Raw genomic sequence first — 13,446 nt, forward strand, 5'->3', positions numbered from 1 at the left:
CATTAGTTAAAAATTCATCCATTAATTTTAATAATTAAAAAATTGCTTTTAAAACTAAACTTTACAAAAATAAAGTTCTCAACAGAAAAATTGCTAATTTGAAATTTTATAAGTTTCTAAAATAGATGTGAAACAGAAAGTATACCTAACTATTTATTTTGTCGAGTTTCTGGTCTAATGTGGTTTACTGCAAGCATTTACTATCTACTTTTAAGAAACAATAATTTATTTATTATGTCTTACATAATTTTAAGATTTTTAGTAAAATATATTGAGTGTTTGGTTCAAGCAGCCACTTTTTTTCAGGTAATAAAAAAATATAAGCTTTAGTGGTGATGTTTATAAAAGAAAATTAGCTTTTTTTTTACTTATAAATTGACTTTTATACTATGTAAAAATAATATAACTCATTAAGGTTTGTGTTAACTAGCATTACCTAAAAATTTAAAGATTTTCTTTTTGTACAACGTTTTTGTTTATAAAACTTGATAGCAAACAAAATAAACTTAATGCTGCATTTGAAATTAATTCCAGTAGTAATAATATTTACAAAATTAGCTATAAAGTAAATAACATATGATTCGTATTAAGTAGTCTAGTGTGTTACTTAATTAGTCTTTTCACTAGAAAATATTTTTTGGTTTTAGAGTCATGCAAAACATAATTAAAAAGAAAAGAAACACTGTAAACTTGTTCTTAGTTTATATAATGAAGTTTATAAACTTTATAAAAAAGGTTTTTTTTCAAACAAACTTAATCAGTTCTTTTAAATTAAAAAATTATAAGTGTAGCTGAAATTAAATTAAAATAAAATTTTATGTTTAATTTCTGCTGATAAAAAATAATTTATCTGGTTTTAGGCTCAGGAAACTTTTCGTGTTACCACACGTTTTTAATTTGTTTTAGAGGTTAGCTCATGCATTAGTCTAAAAAATAGTTGATTCCGATAAAACTAAAGAGCTTAAAAACCGTCCGTTTAATAAGTTTGTTTCTAAATGATCAAAGCATAATTATTTGACAAAGTTAATAACATTTCACTGAAAGAACTCTACTTGTAAACTATTTTCGTCAGAAGTAGCAATAAAGTTATTTGTCGTTAAAAATTGCTCAGTTTACTGAAATGTAAAAAGCTTATTTAAATAAAGATGTGCAAATTATATATTTTTTTACAACCAGGTTTTTTTTTGTCACCGAAACCTGGTTGTGAATGAAATATTAAATTGCACATCTTCATTTATAGCAGAAATAGCTAATATTTTTTTGAGATAAGTATCCTTGAAATGTACCAAAAAAGACAGACACAGTGACGGTTATATTCTTTAAAAAATACAAAAATCGACTTTTATGGACTTAAGTATTTGAATTAGTTTAAGTTTAAAGACATATCGGTTTTTAGAAGCTAAAAACGAAAGAAGCAGTTTAAAAACTATTCAGAATGTAACGCTAACATTTATGACTATTTTGGTGTCTATAAAATTGAACATTAAAAAAAAATCTTAATTTTTTAAGTTATTTTTAGACAAACACTATTCCTTTTGTGTAGTTTTTCTATTTTGTAAATATCTGTTTCATTATCCACGTTAAACTGCCTTAAAATTGTTTCTTAAAATGTTGATTATTAGTATTGTATATAGTTTAAAGTTTTAGTGTAATAATAAATGTTGAACAAACTTGACTGCTGTTATACTCAATAATAATTGATAATTCCAAAGTTAGGTAACTTAATTCAAGCAGTTTGTTTTTATTTATCGTTTTCTTAAGTTTATTACGCTATGTTAACAACAAATTAAATGTCACTTTTAATTAATGCTTTTTGTCTAAAATGTGTTAATACTTTGCATGTTACTTCATTGGCTTGTCACAGAAAAATTTAAGTGCGTATTAAAACAGTTGAATTGTTTTTAGAAATATATACAATTCCTTTTAGTAATGTGTTTAAATAGTAGCTTATTTCTTTTAACAAAAATAAACATTTAAAGGGTTATTTACAATATAAATTACTAAGTTTATATAAAATTGTGATTTTACTTATCACCTATATAACAAAAATGTAAAAAACGGCTGTATAAAAAGTTGTTTCTTTTTTAAATTATTCACAAAATAAGAAAGACGCCTTGTACCAAAAACTTGTTTTCATTAAGCAGAACATTAAGTAAAAAAGTAAAAGGGTCATAGGTGGTATTGTACATAAAAAAAAATTATAAATCAGTTTACACTTTTACTTATAAATAACATGATTAATGAATAGTTTTTTATGTTTCTTATAATTAGAAATCGTTACCAATGGTTTTCTTAAACTTATATAAAGAGAAAACTTGGAAAATACGAGGATTTTGTGTTTAACAAAAAATCATATATATAATATAGATAAGAGCTACAAAGTATGCAGCGTAACAGCAATATCATTCACAAGTTTATAGACGCCACCTAATTAGCAGGGAGGTGTTAACTTTTATTTGTTGTCGTCGGTAGATAATTAGCCAGATTATCCTGTTCAAAGTCGTGACTAATTTGAACTTAGCTTTCAACTTGTTTATTTTTGATTGTAATTAGAGTAAAACCTATTTCTTATCTATCTGATTTGATTATTTTGATTAATCTCAAAGCTTACTTTGAATTTTTCTCTTTGCTTAGTGATATACTTTTCCGACGCAAATGGCTATCCTGTTATAATTTAAAATAACAAAAAAAATATATATTTGTTTAGTTCAATCAATTTGTTTGCTACCATCGCCAAATTATTTTAAATTTTTTCTATAAAATAATAGACGTATTTTGAGTTCTTAGTATAAAATATTTTACAGAAGTTAAAATTAAATCTAAACTATGTTAAACATAGTTAAATTATGATAACAAAACTCTTTTGTTTGAAATATAATTAATTAATTAAACGACCTTTTTATAATTTTTACTGTATTCAATTTGTTATTTTTTTTTGAATTTTTCTTTATGATTTAAAATGGTTTAAAGTAAATGCGTATTACAAAAGTTTCATTTAGAAAATTAAATGTTTGCTCAAATACTTTTTACAACTCTTTTTAAAAATTCAGTAAGTTTGTTGATTTAGGTTATAATCTTAAACTTTTTTTTTTTTTCTACAGCTTTAACAAATCGCTATGAAATGTATAATTAATCAGCAGACACTTTAAAAAAATATTTATTTAGAAAGGCGCCAATGTTTTAGTTATCGTGGATATATTTAATTAACGTGTTAAATTAAACCCAATTTGTTGAGTTTAAACAGATTAGGGTTGTTGTTTAATTGGCGGTAAAATTTTTTGGAGCCGAAATTAATCTGAATGGTATAATGTGACACTTGTAAGCTAGCTTCCAATTATTCACTCAGGAAGATTAATAAGGTGTATTGAGTTCGATTTAGGTAACTTGAAACTGAGATTAAGTAAATTTTGTCTGTTGAAAATTAAAGGAAATTGGTGGCGTTATGTTACTTACTTTACATTTAGGAATTTTCAATACCAGATAATTTATTTGATCGAAACAAACAATTTAAACTTAACGTTCCTTACGGTCTGTATGCACAAAATGTCCTATTTATTTGTAAAAAAAAGTTTGTTAGTCTCAAATGAATTTGTGCGTTACGAAAAATTTAATTCAAAATATTTTGTTTTTGAACTATATTGTTTCTTCATAAAAACAAATATTAAGTTGCTCATTTACAAAAAGTATACTTATTTGTAATCAATTTTAATTTAAGGTGTTCTGACAAATAAAACACCTATAGTTAAACATTTTTTTTTTGATTTCCTGACTTACATAAATTAAAAGTAGATGTTAAATAGTTTCTAAATAAATACTGAAATACTTATAGAAATAAGAGTAAGTTATGTTTTACAAGGTTTTTAAAATCTAAAGTTATTTATTTATTGTAAATAAATTTTATAGTATGTTAGCTAAAAGACATCAATGAGTTTTTTAGTTAACGCCACAGTTAACTGTTAACTTGCAAATAGATAAATTCACTAGAAATTAAATACTGCAAAATTTTTTTTTTAAACTAAGTCATTTTGTTTTTATACAATATCCTTGTTTCAAAAGTAAAAGTTAAGTATTTTTTAGTAAAATAAGATAAACACTAAATCAATTTAATTTAGAAACTTTACATCTACGCAGTAAGTACTTTTCACATTTAGAAACTAAATGATGTCAATAAAACTTTATAAAATAGGTGCACTACTCGGATAAATGAAGTAAAGTATATATTTTGATACTTTAATAAAAATATAGTTATAGTTGTATATTAGATTAGGTTATTTGTTAAACAATTATATAGCTAACTCTTTAATATAAAAAGGTTGTAGAAATAAATCCACCAAAAATTTATTTGTAAGTATAATGATTTGCACATCAGTTTATAAAAAATGCGTATTTGTAACCATTTTTTTACAATGTTTTTTATAGTTGTTAAACAGTTATAAAACAAAATAACTACAGTAAGTAATAAGCCTACAACTACTCTAAATAAAAACAGTTATAAAGAAAACTTTAATTATTAAGAAAAAAATTCTTTGAATTACTTAACTGTTTTATAAACACTTTATCGAAGTTTAAGAGCATCTACAAGATCGTGGAAAATGAATCAAATCATTCAAAAAATTACAGTGCTCTACATACGAAAGCATGAGAAAAATATATCGTGCACAATTAATACCCTACTGTGGTTTTAATTCGGTGTCTTTTTGCTTGTCATTCAGCGTGAACTGGCGACAATGCGACATATGTACACAATTTCGACATTAATTAAAAGGGTCAGCATACATTGGAACATAGTGAAAAAGTTAATTAAATTCGAAATCCATGTTAGGCTTTACGAGAACTATGTTGCCAATAAGTGTATATAGCTACATTTGAGATTTTAATTTAATTTGTTTCTTTGAAATGAGCAGTTTAAACTCCATAAAAGGTAAATACAATTAAACTTTTTATTCATGGTTACAAAATTTAGTTCTAAGCTTTTTGAAAAGAAGCTAACGAAAGAAGTCTTCTAACTGTTAAGTTTTTTTTAGTAAAAACTTTTAAAAGGTCTGCAATAATTTTTATAATGTCAAACTGATTCTTTAATATAAAACTTAGAAGCTTTACTACTTTCAAAAAATTTAAAAAGTTAGAACAGTTATATATTTTTTTGAACTTTCAGAAAACTAAGTACTGTAAAATACCTGATTTTTCCAAGATTTTGTAAAATAAATAAATAAATAACGTTTTAAGTTAAAATTTATACTTACACCAGGAAGTATAAGAACAAATATTTTCTCAGAAAAAAACTTTTAATAAACTACAGTAAAAGTTTAAACAAAACATGACACTTATTTAACTTATAGGAAGTGAGACATATGATACTTTATAAGAGGTAAATGAGTTAGTGAAAACGTTTAAAGTGTTTTAATTACAAGCCCGTTATTATCTTACAATACTTAAAGTAAAATATACTGAGACTTTTAGGATATGAAAACGTTACTGAATATATTTAAAAAATTTTAATTTTAAGATCATACCTATCAAGTTTTTTTTCTCATTAAAATGTACAATATTTTGTATGAAATACATAAGTTTTAAATGTTCGATCCTTATTAACTTTGTAAATAGTACTTAGTTTTTAGAAATTTACACAAAAATAAAAGGAGCTTATTAGCTTAAGCTAAAATTGCAGTATTTAATATTAAGCTGTGCTTTTGACTAGTTTTTAACAATGTTTTTCAGAAATATGTATGCATTTTGTTTTCAAACTGAATGTATTCTAAGAAATTTATTGCAAAATTTGTATTTTTTGTCTAGGAATCCTTTTAAAGTTAGTCTTTTTGCAAGTTTATAGTCATAGAAGCACATTTATTTATAAAAAAAATTATTGCAGATATAAAATGCTTTACTTAATTTGATTGATGAAAAATTTTTAATGATTAAACACTTAAAGCTCTATGGCAATTGTTTTTAGTGATAATAAAGTCATTGATTATAAGCGGTAATTTGTTTTTAGAGTAAAAGCTTAAACTAAAACTTAGTAAAATACAAGGACGCTTCCGGACGTGTATGATTTTATTGGATATTTTAAAATAACTGCATTAAATGTTAAAAAAAAATATTTTTTCAGAAATAAGTTAGTTTTCACAAAAATTAATGTCACTAGATTTTCCGAAACCAAAGATTGTATTTTGATGCAAGGATTAAAAAAAAAGTAAAAAAAAACATAGTATTGTTTAAATTTAAGTGCTAATATTCCTTAAATGCATAAAAACAAACTAACTCTTCTACAGTTGACTTTATGAGTAAATAAAGTTTTACAAACTATACACTGATTCAAAAAAAAAAAACATAAAATGATTATTTTATGTTTGTTAAACATTTAAGATTTTATGAAAATTATAAAGTACTTATATTTAAATTCCACTTTAACGTATTTAGTAAGATAATACTTATAAAACTTTTTAACTTTTTAATAACTCATTATGTTATGTTATATATATAGCAGTAAATAAAATATTAAGCTAAATATGTATTAAAACGTTATCGTTGCAAGGGGTAGAGTTTGAGACTGATGTTTTTTTTATATAAAAAAATAAAAACTTTGTAAAAGTCATTAAAAAACTGTAATAGTTGAAACCTGTAAGTCGCTATCAATAACATTTAGTATCAAAATAAGAGAATATTAAAGAGTCATTAATAAAACAATTAAGAATTAAATAGTTTAAACATAGTTAATAACGTTTTTATTTTAATTAGTTTGCTAAGCAATCTTTTACCAATTTTGCATTTTAAAAGATTTAAATTCAAAATAAGTAGGTGTTTTAAACTAAAGTTATTTACTTGATTTGTTTTCTTAAACTTACTATAGTATCTGTTTATTTTTGATTAAACTTTTAAAAACAAAATAAATCTTTCAGAAAATTAGAAAACTAATATTTTTTAAGTTAAAACAATGACTGTTCTAGTATTCAGCAAACCTAAACAGAAGGCTATATACGAAAAAAAAGTGATTAATTTGTACTTTTGAAAAATAACTTAATCTTTTTAACATAAGAAGAACGGCGACATTATCAAATTACAAATTAATCCGGCGCCACAAAACACAACCACACAAAAGTAAATATCTCAACTTTTTTATTTTGATTTATAAGAAACTAATTTGCATTTTACAAGCATTCAACAATGTATTAACAGTGTTAGTAAAGCTAGTTAGTTTTATTGTTGTTTTTGATCTGACTCATTGAACATTATTTTTCTTACACTTTAACATTAACTTTAGGTTTAATCCTTAAAAAAATAAAATAAAAACTTTAAGATAAAATATAAATGTTTTTTATACGCAAGTAACAAATATATTTTAAACACTAACCCATACAACAAAGTTTTTTTTCGAAACTATTTAAAATATGGTTTTAATTTTTCTTACATAACTAAAACAATTTTTTAATATTAAATATGAATATAATTATATATAAATTAAGTAAATTTTAACGGATTATGTGACTGTTTCTATTTTACTTTCTTATCAAATAGAAAAGCTGCAAGCCTCACAAGATTTGTTACTGAACTTTGAAACGTTTTAAACAATCTGAAAATAGTTAAATATTATAAACTTTCGTTCGTTTTATTATTTTACAAATAACATATAATTAATTAAATAACGACATTTAGTACTAATAATAGAACACGAATCAAAATATGAAAAAAAGTTTTTATACATGTTTAACTTATTTCAAAATTAAAAATTAGTTTGACCAACAAACATTCTACATCAGGGATTTGTTTACTTTATAAAATAACACGTTTTCTTGTTCTTTTACTACAACTTGATTAATAATAATAAGGCCCGCTATCAGCCGAGATCGGCTATGCGTGTTGTGCATAGAGAAAAAAATAAAAAAAATTACATGTTTAAAAAAAAAAAAAAGACATACACAGTGATGCAATAAACAAAACACAAACACACAAAAAAACAATTAAATTCGTTCTGCTTCTTATTTCTTCATCTTCTTCTTCGTTTTTCTAAAATATTCCTTTTCTCTTTCTTGCAGTCTTTTGTGTATAGTTGATCTCCATTTGGCACGGTCATTTGCAAGCAACTCCCAATCATCAGTTCTAATGTTCAAGCTTTTTAGGTCGCGCTTGCATACATCCTTAAAACGTAATTTTGGACGTCCTCGGTTTCGTTTGCCAACGACCAACTCACCATACAATAGAAACTTTGGGATCCGCTCAGTATTCATTCTCAGGATATGTCCGAGCCAGCGATATGACAACTTGATTACAATTTTCTCTTTTAAATATTGAAAAAGAGACAATTTGCTGAAAATATACGCAAAAGTACTATAAAAAACAGAAAGTCGACTCCCAATTTACGTCAATAAACAAATAGTGTGTGGTTAGTTATTAAAAACAATTTGCGTGTGATGAGAATTAGGCTTGTTTTCTTTTATAGTGTTTTTATTTCTGTTTATTTTTAACTAAATTTTCAAAATTTCGTGTTTTCTAACAGAATTTATAGATTCAATCATTATTTTGTTTCTAAAAAAATTAAGCTTAAAACAACTTTGAAACTCTAAATAAAAAAAACCCTTTAATGCATTATCATTAGTTTGTACAATATAAAACGAGTAAAAATACCAACATGTTTAGTACTTTTAGTGATTTTAAGGTTATTATTGTTTTATTACTTCTAAATTTAGTGTTTATTGGAAACCTAAGCTTACCTACTGAATGTTAAAAACTAGGTTCGTTCGTTTAATTTTTCGCATGTATGTTTTGATACAACTTGGGTAAAAGTTTGCTTTCGATGTCTTTACAAAGTTTACTTTTTACAATTTTTTTTGGCAACTCTTAAACTTGCGACTACTCAAGGCGCCAATGCCTAACAACTGACCTTAGATTGCCCTTAAAAGTACGAGAACGACCCTAAAAATAACAAGATGGAATACCAGCAAAACCCAATTATTTATAACATAAAAATGCTAAACTGGCCTTACAGACTTTCAGGATGTTTGAAAAAAAAAACAAAAGTTTTATTTAAATACAGTTAAGGTACTGCTCACCGCCCCTTTTTTTTACTTGTTGCCAAGCAACCGACTGTTTGGCGGGGTTTTCATGGCGCCGTAGAAACCCGCTTGTGCTAGAGTGGCGACGGCTTACAAATATTTGTGCGCGTTTATCAAGTGTTGCTTTGCATCAAACTTTGACTTGAGACACGCGATTACAAAAACTTGAATGACAGACGGAATTTTTTCAACAAATTGTAAAATGAATTGCTTAAGTAACTTTATAACGTAACTTAGTTTATTTGTTTTAATGTTAAATGAAATATAAAACCTAAACAAATACTTTTATTTGACTAATTAGTTTCGCTTTTCAATTTAAACATATTAAAAACATAAGTAAACAATAACAACACTTTTTTTGCTAAGTAAACAAAACCTGCAAAACTTAAAAAAAAATTTGAACATAAGGTTTTGTTACTGAATATTAATGCTTATTTTAAACAAACATCTTAAAGTTAATTTTTTAATTTTTTCTAATAAATAAACTGGAGTATACATTTCCTAAAGCCCTACTATTGTTCAAACTTTAGTAAATAAAAATTTTAAAGAAAAAAAAAAGTTAGTTTTATGATAGTTATAACGGTTTAACTTTTTTAAAACTAGGACGGTCGTGTTTAAATAAAATACTAGAACATTAGTTTTTAAATTAATATGCAAACACAAATTTGAAAGTAATAGAATTTTGTACGTATAACAGTTAAAATATTTATCTACTCATTTACAAACATATTTATTCTAATCAAACAAATTTACTAGCTCAGAAGAAACATTTGCTGACACATAAAATGCATTTTTTTGTGTTTTTTAAAACACATACAACTGTATATTTTTATATGATAGCCTTTAGAATACTTCTTCTAAAAACATGCATTTTTTTCTAAACACTAAGTACTAGTAATTGCATTTGAAAGTTTTTATGTTTTAGTGACGTAGAATTATAAAACGGTTAAGGCAAACTTTTGTTTAAACTTATATAATAATAAAAAAAGTTAAATAATGTAGAGACCTTTGTTTATCCAAAGTAGCAAAATGTGGTATTTAAAATTTTGTCTTATAGTAAGTATTATATGTTGCAGAACTATATAGTCAAACATATAGTGTATTTCAAGCATAAAACTTTATGAGTAGACAACAAAGAATTTTTAATGTAATTTAAAATGCTTTCTCTAAAAAGACTAATACTTTTAAAAAATTAAATTCAGATTACTAATAATTAAATGAAAAACACAGAAAAGTAGTATTTAAATATAGATAATAGTTAAAAACAATATATTCTTTAGTTCGTGTAAGTCAAGGTTTTTTTTCGTATTGGTGTACAAAAGATATTTTATAAATTAATAACTTTACAACGTTTTCTTATCAAAAAACCACCAAGACAATGTTTGTTTCTTAAACATACTTTACTAAATCAAATATTCAAGTAGTCATAATAAATAGTCAAAATATTCATAACTAAAGTAAATGTTTGAGCACTTGACTTAAGAGACGCGAGCTTGATTGACGGCCGGGCCAATTAGCGAAAGTTTCCAACGAAAGCGAAATTGTTTCAACGCCCGCACAGTGTATGCGCGGCAGGCGACGTCGGGGGAGTTTCTTACCGCGAAACTGTGACGTCACAGTTCGTTTGCCGAGCGGATTAGCGGTTCGGACGCGTCGCCGACGTTAATCTTCAAAGTTGGCGAGTTTCGGCGCGCGCCAAGCCTCACGCCGGGTCGCAGCCAGGAGAAGAAATCTCGTTCAAATCGGATGAATGAATTGTTGAGGCTTGGGCTTTCGGATTTAACTTATTAATTTGCACAATGAGTTGTATTTGACAGGCTTATTCGTGAATGAGACTTAGTGCTTCGGCGCCCGGTTATGAGCTTTTACTAATGAAAAGCGGCGAGGCTTTGTCGGCAACAATAAAAATTTACAACAATAATTTAGTATTACGCAAAGAGATTGTTGTGTTGTTCTGTAAAACTGCACGGTTCTGTTCAGTTGACAACAATAAATAAGCTTTCTGCTTTGTTAAACAAAATAAAGAAATAAACCGGAAAACTTTACCGTTGGTATATAAAAACTCTAACTAAATAAATGAAAGTTCTTTTGAATTGTTTATTTAAAAAGCGACAAACATGAAATAAATAAGAGTATTGAATCAAATATTTTTAAATAAATTTTTTTTAAATATGTTGTAAACAATCCTGTTTTAACATTAGATACTTTTAATAAAATTCTAAAACGAACTATCATTGAAATCTCAAAGTATTTCAGTTAACCGACAGCAGAAATACAACGTACAAAAAACAATTACTAATGGTAGTGTTCAAGCTTCGAGCTTCCGACTTCCCAACCACCGTGTTCCTCGCTCCAACAAACGCTCGTTCCCCACCGGTCGCTACACTTCGCCGCTCGTCGCGTTGACAACGACCGGCGACGTCGCGTTCTTCGCCACGCCACCGGCCACCGTCGTCGTTTCCGGCATGCCGTTGGCCAGGTGGGGAGTGGACTGGCACAGGCAGGTCTTGGTCCTCAGCGCCCTCCTCCGGACCGTCCTCCTGCCGCCCTTCTTGTTCTGGCAGCGCATCCTGACGGTGACGTGCTCGTACTCGTACGGCATGCAGAAGGCGCACGAGCGGAAGTACTCGGAGTTGAAGTCGGAAGTGTCGATGACGGACTTCCCGTTCTCGACGGTGACGTCGCTGGGGATGAAGAAGGAGTTGCACTGGCCGTAGCAGAACCTGTTCGGGTGGGTTGCGGGTTAAAATAAATGAGTATTTTTGTGAAATTTATTAACAAAATAAGTTTAAATGTCTTAGAATCTAGTTTCTAAAAAGATATTCAGCTTTAAACTTTTAAAAGTCGCACTACCCTGGTAATGCTTTGTTTTTTAATTTTTAGAAACAAAATAGAAAAAGTTATGTGTATTAGTAATTTTAAACAGCTGTCAGTTGTTTTTACAAACTAGTCTTATTAAAATTATAAAATTTGTTTTCATAAATACAATGACAACAAAAAATAAGCTGTTACATTATATGACACATTAAAGTTCAAAGGCATGTTACTTTAAACTTCTAAAAAACTGTTTAATTCATAGGAATAAAGTAATATTGAATTTAAAAAGTTTGAAGTTTTTATCGTTGAAAAAACATAATCAGTTTTTCAATCAACCTGTTGTTGATCTTTCCCTTGCAGAGTCCGTCTTCGGTCACCACTTGCTGCCTCACCTCCCTCGTCTTGCACCAGTCCTTCTTGATCAGCTTCTTGTTGGCGATCACCAGCGCCTGCTCCGTCGAATGCAGCATCTCCCGCTTCCTCGTCTTGCCCTGCTTGTTTCTGCGACGGGAACTTCCCTGAAGCGCGAGCACTGACAGTAGCAGGAGGGTGAAGGTGATCTTGCTCAGGTCTCTCACGTTGTAAAACATTTTTATATTTTTCTGAAAGGTCGTATTAAGATATAGTTTATTAAAGTTTACGTTCGATAAAAGTTTTCATTTTCTTGTGTAGTAGTTAACAAGCTGATTGTATAAAACACTTTTTTAAGCATTTAAAACAAAAAAATACAAGTTTTACTTTTAATTCAATACAATAATTTTATTTCCAATTTTAACCTCAAACTGCTCTTAAGCAACTAAATACTTATTTGTCATCTATTTAGCAGCGACTAACTTCGAAAACTGTACTTTTTAACGAACATGCCACTTATCAACCGAAGCTTCTCTTTTTTTCTTTGAGTCTCTCCAATTTTTTTCTCTCGTTTTCCACCGCCGCTGGTCGACTGCCGCTGTTGCGCGGTGAACGCGCTATGCGACTTCCTCGCAAATTTTCTCACAACTTTTAGCTGCCAACAATCATGTGTTCGCGCGTGGCGACAAAAAACAATTTCTCGTTCCGAAAAGAAGATTCGAGGCGCCACGCGAGCAGCCACGCCGAGGCGTCACCTCTCCCCCCAACATCGCCTAGCAACCGCGCAGCGACCGCGCATAGCAACAGGGACCAGGCACGATGATTACCAAGAAGTTGGCGCCTCTGCCAACCGTGTTTGCCTAGCAACGAGACGTCGAGTCTGCCGTTTCCATGCTAATTGCTGTTGCGCGCCCCAACGCAGTTTGTGTTTCTCCCCTAATTAAACAAGCGCTAATTAGCGACCCGACGAGGTTGCCATGAAGCTCATTGGTTGGAGATTGATGATAAAATTTGTAGAATATTTGATTGACTAAGTTATATAAAAAACTAAAATAAAAGGATGGAATAGCTTTAGTTTTTGATGCTTTAAAAAGTAATTTTATAAGTGTTAGTTACAGTTGAATTATTGAAAATTGTTAAACTTTAAAAAGTATCTGTACCAATAAAAAGCTTAAATTATCTTAACTGATTTAATTTTGAACACTGGCTAGAATTCAAATAACAGTGATTA

At 27.9% G+C, this 13,446-nt stretch overlaps 1 protein-coding gene across 1 annotated transcript; it reads right to left on the bottom strand.

Moving 5' to 3' along the window:
- Window positions 1-11,124: 11,124 nt before the first annotated feature.
- On the bottom strand, window positions 11,125-12,462 carry LOC145838660 (gremlin-2-like). Its single transcript, XM_082946288.1, has 2 exons — window positions 12,201-12,462; window positions 11,125-11,770 (listed from the first exon to the last, which is right to left on the bottom strand). Exons 1-2 carry the CDS (start codon window positions 12,452-12,454, stop codon window positions 11,428-11,430), a joined length of 597 nt encoding a protein of 198 aa, XP_082802414.1. The 5' UTR covers window positions 12,455-12,462; the 3' UTR covers window positions 11,125-11,427.
- Between the last annotated feature and the right edge of the window lie 984 nt (window positions 12,463-13,446).

The sequence above is a fragment of the Thalia democratica genome, chromosome 1, assembly GCF_965202585.1.
Source record: "Thalia democratica chromosome 1, ktThaDemo2.hap1.1, whole genome shotgun sequence".
NCBI lineage: Eukaryota > Metazoa > Chordata > Thaliacea > Salpida > Salpidae > Thalia > Thalia democratica.